The sequence below is a fragment of the Phycodurus eques genome, chromosome 6 (assembly GCF_024500275.1).
Source record: "Phycodurus eques isolate BA_2022a chromosome 6, UOR_Pequ_1.1, whole genome shotgun sequence".
Taxonomy (NCBI): domain Eukaryota; kingdom Metazoa; phylum Chordata; class Actinopteri; order Syngnathiformes; family Syngnathidae; genus Phycodurus; species Phycodurus eques.
In genome coordinates, this window is record NC_084530.1 from 12,296,315 (window position 1) to 12,311,185 (window position 14,871).

The 14,871-nt window shown below is 40.0% G+C and overlaps 2 protein-coding genes across 4 annotated transcripts in view; both read right to left on the bottom strand.

Moving 5' to 3' along the window:
* LOC133403645 (myosin-11-like) overlaps nucleotides 1-411 on the bottom strand; it is a 32,689-nt gene extending 32,278 nt beyond the window's left edge. For all 3 annotated transcript variants that reach the window (XM_061678717.1, XM_061678716.1, XM_061678718.1), the window contains exon 1: nucleotides 296-411. The gene's annotated coding sequence lies outside the window, so the exon portion shown is untranslated. The remainder of the gene's footprint in view (nucleotides 1-295) is intronic.
* Nucleotides 412-8,428: 8,017 nt separating this feature from the next.
* Nucleotides 8,429-13,812, bottom strand: cep20 (centrosomal protein 20). The gene is made up of 4 exons (XM_061679763.1): nucleotides 13,752-13,812; nucleotides 13,149-13,346; nucleotides 10,703-10,787; nucleotides 8,429-10,408 (listed from the first exon to the last, which is right to left on the bottom strand). The coding sequence occupies exons 1-4, from the start codon at nucleotides 13,777-13,779 to the stop codon at nucleotides 10,279-10,281; spliced, it is 441 nt and encodes a 146-aa protein (XP_061535747.1). The 5' UTR covers nucleotides 13,780-13,812; the 3' UTR covers nucleotides 8,429-10,278.
* Between the last annotated feature and the right edge of the window lie 1,059 nt (nucleotides 13,813-14,871).

The window sequence follows — 14,871 nt, forward strand, 5'->3', positions numbered from 1 at the left end:
GCATCAAGCCTCAGAAATACAAGCATGTTTGAACAGCAATTTCCACATACACTGATTTCCACAAATTTGTAGAAATATCATTTGGGATACAGCCAATTTTAGAGTCTGAGACCATAACAGTCTCGTTTCCTTCAACAGAAATGAGGGCTAATCATTTCCTGAACCACAGCAAAATAGTGTTCAATATTACGACAAACTTTCTGTTCCCCAAACGTCTCTCAATTGGGTAGCTTGACAAGTGTGCCAGAGCATCAGCAGCCGAGCAGCGGCGCCCTAGACTAGACAATATACTCACTTAAAGGGAAGAAAAGCTCTGCTGAGGGCACCGTTGGATGAGGTAAGCGGTCGTTCGGAGTGTCCGGCGCTGACAAGGTACTCCCCACTCGAACAGTCCAAAAGACCCCTGTCAAATTGCGAGCCTTACCATTTAAACTACTCAGCTGCACGCGTGGGTGGGGCTGCACGCGTGTACTGGCCATCCTCCAAGAGCGCTTTCCTCCACCAGAAAGTATCATCTCCCTCAGAACCAGAGAGCATGTCCAATATGCTCACTTAGGCACACTTGAACGTGATGGTGTGAACCAAATGCTGGATGGAGGAAAGAGTAGAGCAATTATATGCAGAGGTGGCAAAGTAGTACAGATATTTGTGTAAAAAAAAGACAAAATAAAATAAGTACTCATTCAACTCCTAAGTAAAAAGACTGATATGTACTGACATCATTCACTGCCAGTAATTTTTAAAGCAGAGCTGTATTAGAGAATTTTGAACAATCTTTCTGAAACCAGAAAATTATGTTCTGTAACTTTATGAGCACAGAACCTACCAAAAAAGAAACAAAACAGAATTTTTTTTCCCCCTACCTTTGTTGTTTAGTAATCTGCAGTAGAACATAGGTTGGTTTCACCAAAAACACTGGTTTCTGACCAACGTGCAGAGAAAACAAGGTCTTTGTGGAAAAAAACAGGTCAAGCAGAACAGTGACATTGATGCTAATATTTTCTTGCTTTTGTGACACCTTCAACTACAAAACAACAAATATACAACTGAGAAATGCGTCATGAGCAACGCCGACACGCTGCATGGCTCAAGTTAATTGTCAATGGCTTTTGTTACATGGCCTTCCTCGGTACCCTTGCCCCTCCTTGTGACACTGGTTGGGGCACTTCGGTTGGGCTGGGGGACCGCCTTGGGTCCTGGGGAGTGGGTGGGCTGGGTCCCCCACGGGATGGGCTCACTGGCTTGCCCCTTGCGGGCGGAGGGGGCCAAGCCCACCCCTTCTTCGATAGGCAGGCACAGCAACTCCGTACACCAGTTGCATGTGACATGGTGTTTATTCACTAAGTTCTATCGACATGCTATAGGCTTGAATTGCTTGTGCTGGGACAACTAACAAAAACAGGTTGTATTACGATATCAACTCACACATTCGTACAAGTGTTTATGTCATGAGCCGCCCTGCAGTTCTACTGTTTGAGCCTGGGTGGCGCTTTGCGCTCTCTATCTCTCTCTCTCTCTCTCTCTCTCTCTCTCTCTCTCTCTCTCTCTCTCTCCCGGTCTCTTTTTCCAGCACCTTCCTCGGCCGCGCACCTGTCACCAATCAGCCCCTGTTACCACCTGTAACCACCTGAACACGGAGAACCTTGCCAGAGTATTGAAGCTTCTCCTGCAGTACAACGGCTCCCCAGTTACCAAGTAAGCTACGTTATTCCTCGTCATCTTTCTGACCTCCGTGTTTCTCCTTGTCCTCAGTGTTCTCTCCGTGTTCCTCGTCAAGTGGATTCCTGTCATCAGGCCGTCGAGCCAGCCGCCTGTCCTCGACACCGCCTGACACACATTCTCTGCCTCAACAACCCGCCAGCACAGCTCAAGGACCATCCTGATTCCCCTTTTTTCAATAAACTTGTCATCACAACCTCTCAGCCTCGGCCTGCATTTAGGTCAAGTCTATATCAACTTGTGACAGTTTAGACACTATGAAAGCATCTCACAGCACCACTCACTGTGTACCACTGCCTTGCGCCTTGCTCATTTCCCACATCCTGTCCTACCCTGCCCTTTTCTGTCTTCTCTCATCTTGTCCTATTGGTTAGTTGTTGCATGTCCTCACCGAGTGTCCCCTCTGTCCACAAATGACATAATTTGACTTTGTAACATTACTTGTAGTACAATATCTAGACTGTCTATTGTTCTGATGTGATTCGCACCACTATTCTCTTTGTTCGTTCTGTCCCTCGGTCTATCCCCTAAAACTCTTTTCTGTTCGGATGTATTTTCAATAAACATCAGAATGATTACAAAAATAAAAAATGAGCAGAGGAAGTATTTCAAACTCCTCTGTTGCACAGCAAAACTGTCCCAGCACAAAAGGCATACAGATCCACCATTCTGCATGGCCATGTAGCTGAACAGGACAGGTTAAAACAAACGAACAAGTAAGTAAATATAAAGCTGTATGATTCCAGCGAACCATCGGGAGAGGAGCCATTAACCTGCAATGGAGAAATTATGGAACAATGGTGAACCTTCCCAGGAGTGGCTGATTACCCAAAGAAAACAGCAGTGACTCATCCTGGAGGCCACAATGAAACTCAGGACAACTTCTGAAGAACTGCAGTCCGTACTTGAAATCGATTGAAACGCAGTGGCATGACCGTAAAACGGGCGTTCATGCTCGAAAACCTTCCATTTTTGCTGAATTAAAACAATTCTGCTAGGAAGAGTGGGCCAATGTGAAAGACTAATTGCCAGTTAAAGAAAACACAGTTGTCGCTGCTTAGCATTGCCCAACCAGTTTTTAGGTTTAGGGGGCCATTACTTTTTCACACAGGGCTTGGTGACTTTGAATAAAAAAAATTTCCTTAATAAATGAAATCACTGTTTAAAAATCTTAAGTTTGCTTGGGTTACATCTGTCTGATATTTACATTTGTTTGATGATCTTCAACGTTGAATTGGGGAAACTATGCAAAAATATAAGAATTTGAGAAGGGGGCCAATACTTTTTCACGACACTGTATGTTAAGAGAACAGCCCACAACTTAGTCTTTTTTTGGGGGGGAAGTGGCTTTTTTAATGGCAGCGTGGCTTTATTGTATGATGTTGAATTTTCTCATTAGTGAAGCTGAATGGATGTTACAGTGTGTTTCCACAGTCTACAGATTATCCAATCAACGTCCTCTCCTCATAAGGCAAGTCAGCCGTCCCCTGCACAGGATTCCCCTTTGACTGTAAGTCCAGAAAGACCTCACTAAACAAACTCATAATTCAAATGGTGAGTCTCCCAAAGTGTGTGTACAGATCTTTCAAATTCCACCACGACAAAGAGTGGGACCCCAGCTTTTCCATCTCACGTTACCTCCCCGCCCTCTTTCCATCGTCTTCCCAATGGAACTTCCTATATAAGGACACCGTACTGTTTGCTCGAATAAATCACGGTGCGGGTTGATAGCCAGAGCCTGTTCTGGCCCAGAGAGTGCAAGTGCTGGTGTGTGTGTGTATTTGTGTGTGGACCTACGTGGAGGACCTCGGTGCACCCTCTGGCCAACATCAAGGAGGCAGCGGCGATGCGCTCAGATTTGGAAGGTGGGTCGAGCTACAAGGAACAGGGAGGGATGACGAACAAGACGACAGGGCAGGGCGGTGGAGGTGGAGGCAAATAAAGCAGGAGATATACTGAACAGGGGTTGCAGTGTGTGCCATATAAGGAGAGAGGTTCTGTTTGGAATATCTTTCTGTGTTACTTTCAAAGTGTAGCACAGACAAACACTAAGAGCCCTAGTGACTAAATATGGTCCAGTAGCAATTGTGTTGCAATGGTACTGGAAATGCTCTTAACATCGATGGGGATACTTGTTTTTACTTGGAGTAACTGTAGGTGTGGCAGACAAAGGGGGTATTCTAGTTTACACTAGGGGAGGTTATCTGCTGCTGGTTCATCTGCATTCACTTAAAAAGTAAAGGGTGTCTCTGCGCAGTGATTCCCAATAAGTGAACCGTGAGAGAGCACCAGTTGTGCTGCAGAAGTTATCCCGTTTCCCTTAATTAATCTGAACAATATTCCTTTGCTACAAGTAATGTATCTTTGTTCATCTATGCCAGTGACATATTGTAACACGCGGAACGAATAAATGCTTACATAATTACTTGTGTCTCCACCTTTTGTGACATTTTTGTTTGGTCAAGTGCCATGAGGTTTTTACTCATGTATAATACACTATATTGCCAAAAGTATTTGTTCACTTGCCTTGACTCACATATGAACTTAAGTGACATCCCATTTCTGACCATTGTTCCAGAAGCGCATTTTTGAGGTCACACACTGATGGTGGACGAGAAGGCCTGGATCATTGTCCACTCAAAATCAACCCAAAGGTGTTCTATCGGGTTGAGGTCAGGACTCTGTGGAGGCCAGTCAAGTTCATCCACACCAAACTCTCTCATCCATGTCTTTATGGACCTTGCCTTGTGTACTGGTGCACAGCCATGTTAGATATGGAAGAACAGTTCCCACAAAGTTGGGAGCATGGAAAGGCCAAAATATTTGCTCGTTAGTTTCAGTGAAAGGACAATTCATTGCTCCCAACTTTGTGGGAACAGTTTGGGGAAGGCCCCTTCCTTGTCTAAACTGACTGTGCACCAATGCAAAAAGCAAGGTCCATGAAGACATGGACATTGGTGTGGATGAACTTGACTGGCCTGCACTGACCTCACAAATGCGCTTCTGGAAGAATGCTAAAAAAATTCCCAACACGCACTCCTGAACCTTCTGGAAAGCCTTTTCAGAAGAGTTAAAGCTGTTATAGCTGTATAATGTGGACCGATGTCATATGAAACCCTATTGATAAAGAAGAGGATGTCACTTCAGATCAGCCGTGAATCAAGGCAGGTGCGCGAATTATTTTGGCAATATATTGTATGTGCCTTTGCTCAATAAAGGTTGATAAACACTGCATTAGTGACTAATTTCCTCCAATCACAATGATGTCACTATTAATTTCAGTCTTCTAAATAATTTCCTCAAAGAATATGCTGCTACTTGTACATAAATTGCGAGATTCGTCATTTGAACTGCTCTAAGTGCTATAGGACTCTGCATCTTTTTGCACAATTGTCAAAAAAATAAAAATAAATAAAATTATACCGACATTACCAGATAACTAGCAACCCTTTATTGCTCATTGACTTTTTTTCTCAATTTCTTTATGTCTCAAAAGGGTTCTCCGTCAATTGACTGTCTGTTGTCGTACTAGAGCGGCTCCAACAACCGGAGACAAATTCCTTGTGTGTTTTTTGGACATACCTGGCAAATAAAGATGATTCTGATTCTGATTCTGATAAAGATCCCTTCACCATCTCAACTACTAGCAGCAGCAGTCTAATCTAGATGACATTTTATGTCAGAAGTGCCAAACTAACAAGACTACAATTCCTATACATGTTCAAGTGCCCAATTGTGATGATCTCTCTGGTCAGATGAAAGTAAAAATGTTTAATCTTAGTCTTTGTTCCTCTAATCCTTGAATTTATGTTATTTATCCCAAGCAGGTAGAAAAACAGAAACCAACAAACGTGACATTTTTCAGTCGAAGTTTGTAATCTTTAAAGCCATTGAGCTACTGGAACCATAAATCAGTGGTCAGCTCATTAGTCATGCATGACAGTGAGGTTTTTGATAAGTTTCCATGACCTACGACTGTCCGTGGCAACCAATTTAAGGTCTACCCTGCCTCTTGTCTAAAGTCAGCTGGGATAGGCTACACCTCACCCCGTGACCCGAAAGAAGACAAGCAGTATCAAAAATGGATGGATGGATTAGTTGTAAGTAATTTTCACAGAAACAGCAATGTTTATTAATAGAAGCTAAAATGACATGAATAGGCACTTGTGGTTTTTAAGTGTTATAGTGTTGTTGTTTTTTTTGTTGTATTGTAAAGTAAATGTCACATTTCCATCTATCAATCCATCTTTCCTATTCTATACAATACTCTGTGTTCAGGATAATGGCAGGTTGACAGTCAATTAGAGGGCATTTTTTTGAAGTGCACGATGAATGAAAATTGATCCCACGAAAGCTGAATCAGTCAGCTATGTGACCGTCGACAGTTGACACTACCAGTCACTCTGAAAATATTAAATTTGATGAGGCACAGACAGCTCATCATCAACATCAAGGTGCAAGTAGCACAGATGGTGCTCCTTGGTTTTATTTTGACCTCTTGTACCAATTCAAGTTTGACTTCCACCACTCAATAATTGGACATTGATGGGTAGTTTCATGTCTTGTTATGCATTAGTTAAGCATGTTTCAATGTTTTGTAATTGACAAAAACTAGTAAATAGCTGGCAGCACGGTGGGTTAGTGGGCACGTCTGCCTCACAGTCGATAGGTACTGAGTTCAGAATAGAATTCGGATTTTCTTCCCGTGCTTGTGTGGGTTTTCTCTGGGCATACTCTGGCTTCCTCCTACATTGCAAAAAAAAAAAAAATGCATGTTCAGTTAATTGAAGACTATAAGGTTAAATCTAATTTCTTGCACAAGTGGTATAGAAAATGGATGGATTGGTAGTAAATAGATGTCTCCTTTCTTTTTTCTGTCATCATTATGACCATAAATGGCCATCTACTCAAAATATATTCGACCCCCATGGAATTCATTTGAGCCCAAGGGCAAACATGAACATACTGTTTAATAATCAAAGAACACTACATTTAATATTTACACAACTGTCGCTTACACATAACTGTTTTATAGTGTGTCGGAGCACAACCGTCAATCATACGGCTAACTGCCAACTGACCAACCACTGTTCATCTTCCTCCACATATATAGCCATTTACAAGCGAGCACTCATTTCAACTGCCAATAAATTAGGTAACTCTTCCACTGCAAATAAGGTTTGCTCCAAATCAGCTTGAGTCCAGACTAGATACTTGCTACACCTCTACAAAGATGTGACCTAGGGGCAGAATATGGATTTGAAGAACATAAGGCCCACAATCCAGTTCATCCCAGAGATCAATGAGGGTGTTGACGTCTGAGCAGTCAAATTTGTTCACCCAAAGCGCCTCAATTTCCTATCAACTATACATATCACTAATTAGGAAGATGCAGCGATGACCTGGTTGAAGGATAGATTCCAAACAGTTTATAGTTGAATTATGTTACTGAGGACAGAAGTATAGTGTCTGTTTATCGTTGATGATCAGGCCCTGAAATAAATGGCCCCCTCAGAATCAGTTCCAGAAGCTGTGTGCGATAAGAATGTCAGGTTCCCTTAAATGGCGAGGGAAGAGGAAATGCAAAAAGTGCTCTGGATATTTGTAATATGCAGCATCACTCTGTGCAATTCACTGTGGCTGTTTGTTTAATTAACTTATTGTACCCCTAATTTTGCATTGAGGAAGAGCAAACTAGTTAGCATCTTCCATTCCCATCACAGGAAGGTCAAGGTGATATATATGAGTATTTTAAAATGGGATCTTGAGAGGGAGTCACTTTTGGTTTTGATTCACTCCCCTGACCTCCAGTGTGGGTCCAGTGCCCACTCAGTGATGGTGTGAATGTGAGGGTGAATGGTTGTCTGTCTCTACGTGTGCCGTATGGTTGACTGGTGACCAGTCCAAGGTGTAGTCTGCAGCCTTTCACCCGATGTTAGCTGGTAGACACTCCAGTTCCCTGCGTCCCTGAACAGGACAAGCATTGCAGAAATGGGTGGGTGGCTCATGAGAGGGCATTTGCAAGCTTGAAAAAGCAGAGGTTTGTTATTTCATGATTACGGTCTTTCAACTGTTGAACAGAGGGAACAAACTGAAAGACCAGACACAGAGCATCAAAGTGAATGACCCCTAACCCTGGAGGGACGAGAATCAAACATCAAAAGCATATCTGCAACTTGCTGGATCGTTGTTGCCAAGTGTGCACAAACTAATCTCACCTTTTTTAGATTGCAATATCATAAAGCATGTTTTTTCCTCAGGTGTTCAACCTTGTTGTAATGATTGCCTCACTTGCAGTAAAATGGCAGAGGTCAAAAGACGAGACGCAGTTCACTTCTGTCGCCCATTGTCAGAGTAAAAATAATCAAGATGGCATATTTTCTTCTCAGATGGGTTCATGTTTTTGCAATACATTAAATCAGTTAAGAGCTGAATTCCTGATCATGAGGTACGCCAAAGTTAAGGCAATACTTTTGCAAAGTTTGGAAGCCCTGCTTTAGTCTTATCTTGGGTAAGACTGCCATCCTGTGGTGGTACTCAATAAGAAGAGCATAGCTTTCGACAGAGGTGGGTAGAGCAGCCTTGTACTCGGGTAAGAGTACTGTTACTTTAGAATATGACTCAAGTAAAAGTCAAAAATAGTCCTCCACATAATTACTTGAGTAAGAGTAAGGAAGTTATCAGTGGAAAAAAAAAACTACTCAAGTACTAACTGGTAACATCTGATTTATTTAAAAAAAATAATAGCATGAGTCAAAATGTAAAAAACTAAATAAAAGGTGCAAATTCAAATATTTCCGAACACTATCACTTAATCTATAACATAATAAACAATATATTTATAAAATAAACTATGAATAAAATCTTTATAAAATAACAAATTAAGGAGAATGGTCATACACAATTTTGTTTCCACTTGTAAAAAGTACAGGCTCACCAGGCAGCGATTGCAAAACAGGAACAAAGCTACGGTGGACATAAAAAGTCTAATAACCCCTGTTCAAATGGAGAATCTGCATCCCTTTTATGCCGGAACAGTTTTACTGTGTCACACTGGAGTTTTTAAGCTGCCGCTGTGATTTCTTAGTATTATAATTCATGTCTATTGAGCATCAGAGTCAGTCAGTCAGTCAAACAGAACCAAGTTCTAGAGTGGAGAGAGAAACTAAGACAAAAGACAAAGCACTAATTTTAAACAGGATGAGAAAAGTAAATCATTACATACTACAACAATGAAACATTAGCTATGAGTGTTGTATGGGGCTGTAGTGCTACACTCTGTGAGGGTAGGAGAGGACAAGATAGAACAGGACAAGGACAGGAGAAGAAGCATGCAGGACAAGGGCCGTGAACACGGCTGTTCAACTGCAGTGTGGTGGGATTGACTATGACCATTTCAAATGCCCAAAAAGCAAGAACACGCATAGGGCCTTACAGAAACTTTATTTGCTTTATTCACTGAAATGACTGAATGAAGAAGCTGCTTGTTGACCAGATTTATTGCTAAAGTATAAGCTTTTTAGTGGATATTTTTTTATGGTACTTGCACTACACTCGAAAAAAAATAATATATTTTTTTTTACCACGGTGTGAAGGTTAAAAAAACATCTAATTTGTATTTTCTTTCGTGGACTCCATCCAGCCGTATTGTGTATGGTGGGGGTTTCCTTGCTGTGTGGAAGATAGACAGACTGCGTGTGCGTGCGTCCATGCGTGCAAGCGAGACAGACTATAGCACGCACCCCGAAAGCTCCATGTTTTACAGTTACTTATGACCATAAAATAGGGCTATTGTTGCCATATGGACAAAAGAACAAAAATATCTAAAATGTCCAAGGTTGGACAGAAACAAGACTAAACTGCATGACAAAGCTGTTGTTTTTCGTGGTCTGAAATGTAAACAAGTCACACGAGAGTCACTTTGGCAGGCCCGCGAAGCACAATAGAAGATGTTGTGTGCGGGCATGCGACTGCCTTGTGCTGTTTGATTGGTGAACTGGAGTCAAACGTCACTAGTGGTTCATTGGATTGGCGCAAATGCAACCAATGCAGAAGTCGAAGATGATGTCTAAACAAATAGATCGTGTACGCATTCATTGATAAATGAGCAATAATTGATCAATAAAAGTAGCAATGGGCATGTAGATTATTGTAATGGGGTAAAGTACAGTTTCTTCTGAACATAAATACTGAAGGAAAAAGAAAATGTATGAAGCATTAAAATTACACTGACAAATACAATTCATCCCAAATGTTACTTGAGTAACTGTAACGGAGTAAATATAGTGCATTCTTACCAACCTATGGATTTGAATGGCTTAAGTAAATATTTATTTTAAATACAATAACGAATAAAATGGAAAAAAATGAAGGAAGCAGCCGAACAAATGCAAAAATAATCAAAACAATATAAAACAAAAAAAAATTAGTTGCAAATGCACAACGCACAACTTATGAGCTCTATGCTCATAAATAATAAAAAAATGATGATGATTGATGGGGTGAGTCCCACCACATGCCATTGGCACATTTTTGGTCCACTGTGCTTTGCTTCATGTGTTACCCGTCAGCTACGTGTCCTGTGTTGCTTGCAGTGGGGCCTCCGGGGAGAGAAGTGCCCCTTAGGAACACCGTCCTTCCATCATCACTGCTATTCAGGAAGTGCGACACCAAACCATACAAAAGAGGCCTAGAAAAAATATATATATATGTTTGTTTATGCTAAGGAAAAATAAGTTACTAAGGTTCAGTGACAAATCAAATGGTCAGTAAAGTACTTCAAAATCTGTCAAAAAAAAAAAAAAAAGTAATATGGCAGTGACACTATCCCTTTGTTAAGCCTGGATCTAAAACAAAATGTGGTTATGTAATCTCTCTGTGTGCAAATATAATGAGGGTGTAGATTCATAGATCTCTCCAACAAATGATCAACGCTCCAAAAGATGCATACTGGCAGTTTTTGTGTCCTGGCAAATTCACTTACACCGACTTGGAGCTCATATCCTCAGCAACTCTCAGCTCGCTCGCCAGAAACTTTCTGTCCAGGGGAACTTGGGGCTGGCCCGACTCTGGGATAACAAACAGAGTTTAGAAATACTCCCTAACGCCTCTCAACAATAGAGATTGGTCATGTTTCAAAAAAACACAGCTGCAATCTGAAGTAAAAGCCCTCTCAAGTTTTGTTCCACTCCATTTCCGACCTGGCTTTGCATGTTGACCACAGTGCAATGAATCCAGTAGATTTCAAAACAAACTTCTTGAGCAAAACAAGTCAATTTTGACACATAAGATCAGTCAGGTTGAGGGCAGGGTTGCCAGGTTTGTGTTCCTGGAAAAGGGTGTGATCTTATCTCACTGATGATCTGGCAACCTCAATATGCACTAATGTTGTTGTCGTAATCTTTATTAGCAGACTATGTATTGGTAATAAAGCTGAAAACGGACGATCAAAACAGCAGTCAGATGGTTGCAGTATTATCAATTAGAATTTTATTTTGCAAAAGTTTTATTGATAGTATTACATGTGAATTAGGGTTGCACAATATTAAAAGGCATGAAAAAGGTGACCAAAAAAAAAAAACATTGTCGGGGCGCTCCCCCAGATAATATTTTTGATTTTAACATTTATTAAGGAATCTGGAAGACTCTGAAGAGTACAATAAGGCAAAATAAATAAATAAATCTCCACACGGAAAAACTGATTTACACCGCTCAAGTACATGTTGATGTACAAATTTAAGATTAAAATAAAATTTGCCTGATTTCTTTGTTTTGGCCTCCAACTTGAGCCAGGCCCATCTCCACCTGCACCTGATGCCTGCTTCAAGCTGTGCCACATGAATAGCATCCTCCTCTTTAAGCACTCTCATTCTGGAAAATAATTGACTAAACTCATTGTCTGCTTCACTTAATTTTTCACTATTACCAACCTCAAATGCTAATCCCAAATGCATCCTCCAGGAAAATATTAAGTAAAATATATTTTTGTTTTTATTGGCCATTTCTGAATTTGAAATGAGTTCATTCTGTGTTGTGACATAATCCCTAACATTGCTCCGTCGCTTAATACATTTAACATTAACATCCGTAAACTAATTAGATCATTGTAGGCGCGTTTCCTAATTAATACAAGATGTACTAGCGGATCAGTTCTTGTCGCCTAAGTTACGTGTGCTTTGCGATTCCTCCGGGACCACAACCAGGGCCACGACCTGCAGCACCTCAACGCGAAAATACAAAAGACGAGTGCATCAACACTCTGATCTGATGAGCAAAAATGTTGCTTAAACGTAAGAGTAGCAATAGAGGATGTCTACTCCAGAGGTGGGTAGAGTAGCCAAATATTGTTCTCAAGAGTACTGTTACTTGACGATAATGTGACTCAAGTAAAAGTAAAAAGTAGTACTCCCCCCCAAAAAAAATTGAGTTAGAGTAAAAAGTACACAGTGAAATAATTACTCAAGTAATGAGTAAATAGCACAAACAATAATTAAAAAAAAAAAAAAAACATTTGCAATTTACTGCACGGTGTTTTCTCAAGTTATAAGTGAACTGAAATATCCACATTTCGGCACACAGCGCCAGACAAATACTACAATACATGAAAGCTGTTGTTTTTAACCTTCACAGCTAAGAATATATTTTGGCTCTTCACAAGTGCTGCAATGGGTGAACCACATTAGTTTTTTAGAAAGCTAGCCTGGTGAAGTCTCGCGCTCTGGCAGTAAATTATGTCACGTTTGAGCCTTAATATATAATATTTCCAACATATTTATTTTCCCCCATCCCAAACTGAAAATAGCCATAATTTGCTCATTTTTGACTATTTTCAGTCAGCCCCCTCGCATTTGGCAGTGGGTAAATAAATGTGTTTCAAAAAAATCTAGCTGTTTAATTTTTATGTTGCAATATAACTTTATTTTAATAGTAAAAATAAATGCTTGTCTTTTAATTTAGGCCAACCTGTTTTTATTTGTGTTTGTTTTGTCGGCAATTGAGTCAACTTGGCGTTCAAAACTTCCCTGCCTTATCGGAAAAGTATTAAGTTAGTATCATTATCTAATTTAACTTTTTTTTTTTTTTTTTTTTTTTTAAATTGCTTGTACGGCTGCAAAACTATGGGAATACACGTTTTTCCCCCCTTTTTCTTAGATGTGTCCAGTGATCTACTCTTCTCAGTACAACGCACTATGGATGTTAGTAAAAGAGGGAAACTATTTTGTGTGCGGACCAGATAAGTTTTTAGTTATTGTTGTGCCAGGTTATTAAAAAACCGGGTATTGACAGACTAAATGAATTTGTACTTTTTGGACATAGTCTTGACTTTTTAAACTTTTATTATCGTATCTGTACTTCCACTTAAGAACTGCGTGTGAGTACTTTTGGCATCGCGGTGTATAAAGTAAAGGTGTAAAAGGGCTGAGGCTCACCTGCTGTCAGAACCGATGCCGTGTGTCGGTACTTGTTGAACACCAAGTACTCCCGGATGAGCTCGTTGATGAGCAGATTTTCGTGGGACAGCGGCGGGCGCTGTTCGCGTTGGTCATCGAGGGCATCGAACACTTCTGCCCGGATGCGAGCCTTCAGTTGGCCCAGCACTCCGCGGGACTCCAGCGTTTCTCTCACGGCTAAATTGTGTGGATGATAACGCAATCTCTGAACGTCGCCAAACACCAAAACGGGACATATACATATATTTGTAACCGAATCTCTCCATTTATTGTCTGCAACTTTTGGTTCGGCATAGGTTAGTGCAAGCTAACGTGGCTAACAGCCACAAACACGTTTCGGTAATAGAGACACGTGTATTTCTTCTATTTCTGAAAACTGAAGCACAATAGCGAGCAGCCTGTCTGTGGCTGGCATACTCGTTATTATTTACGACGTGTAAATACGCAAATAAGATAACAGTAAACTACGTTATTAGCAGCTGCTCCGCGTAAAGCACACCGACTCATAGATTTATTTATTTACTATTACTAATAGTACTTTACTAGACTAAACGCTATCGAATAACAATTAGGTGCACATACCGCATTTCAATTCAGTGATGGTCGTCATTGCAACAAGTATAAACAAAGCAGCAAGTTTTCTTCGCGCAGCTGCAATGGAAACGACTCGGCATCTTCTGCCATCTAGCGACTATTCTAGTGTAGTGATACAAACACACATGGACTAAATTGTTAGCACGTACTCTCGCTGTTAAATGAAAGAAACCCCCACAGTGAATCAGAATCTGACAAAATTAATAATAAATAAATACAAATATTTAATGAAAATTAACCAATAAAAATCAGACATTGCTTTTGAGATGTGGTTGAACAGAATTATAAAACAAATAAAAAATAAACAAAGCTCATGAAACAGGCCTGGACAAAAGTGATGGCACCCCTAGAAAAGATTGAAAATAATTTGACTAGAGGGACATGTTCAAACACGCTGTGTTGTAGAAGTAGCATCACAGGTATCTTCAAACTTGTAATCAGTCAGCCAATTTAAAGGGTGACAAGTCATCACTTGTGCTGTTTGTTTGGTGACATGGTGTGCAGCATCACACCACCTACAAAAGTGCTAAGTAAATAACAGTATAAGTAAGAAGGAACAAAAAGATAAAAGTAGATAAAAAGAAATGTGATTTCAAATGTAGAAAGTTAAGGTAAGAAGCTGAGAGATAAATATACAAGTACAGATACTCAAAAAATCCACTTTAGGACAGCAAGTAACAAAGCATTTGTACGTCATACTTTGTGACTAAATATTATATAATATATATGTTAAAATTAAATAAATTAGCATTATTGATTTCAAGAGTAATGCTTAAAAACCTCAGGCAGTGATATTTTATTTTAAATATTTTATATTTCCTTTAATTTTTCATTTTTTATTTATTTTAGTTATTGATAGACCTTAAGCGATATGCAACACACCCATGTTGTTAAATCAAATACACGTTTATTATTCAGCACATCGCATACAACAATACAATAATAGTAATTAGTCAGTGAAAAAAATGAAAAACAGGTTGTTATAAAAAGTATAAATATAATACAATCCTCAGTATTTTAAAGGCATGTTTTGAAATACCACATAAATAAACTATATGGTTTCTCTTTGAAAAGATTGTCTAAACCAGTAAGACAAAAACAGCATAAT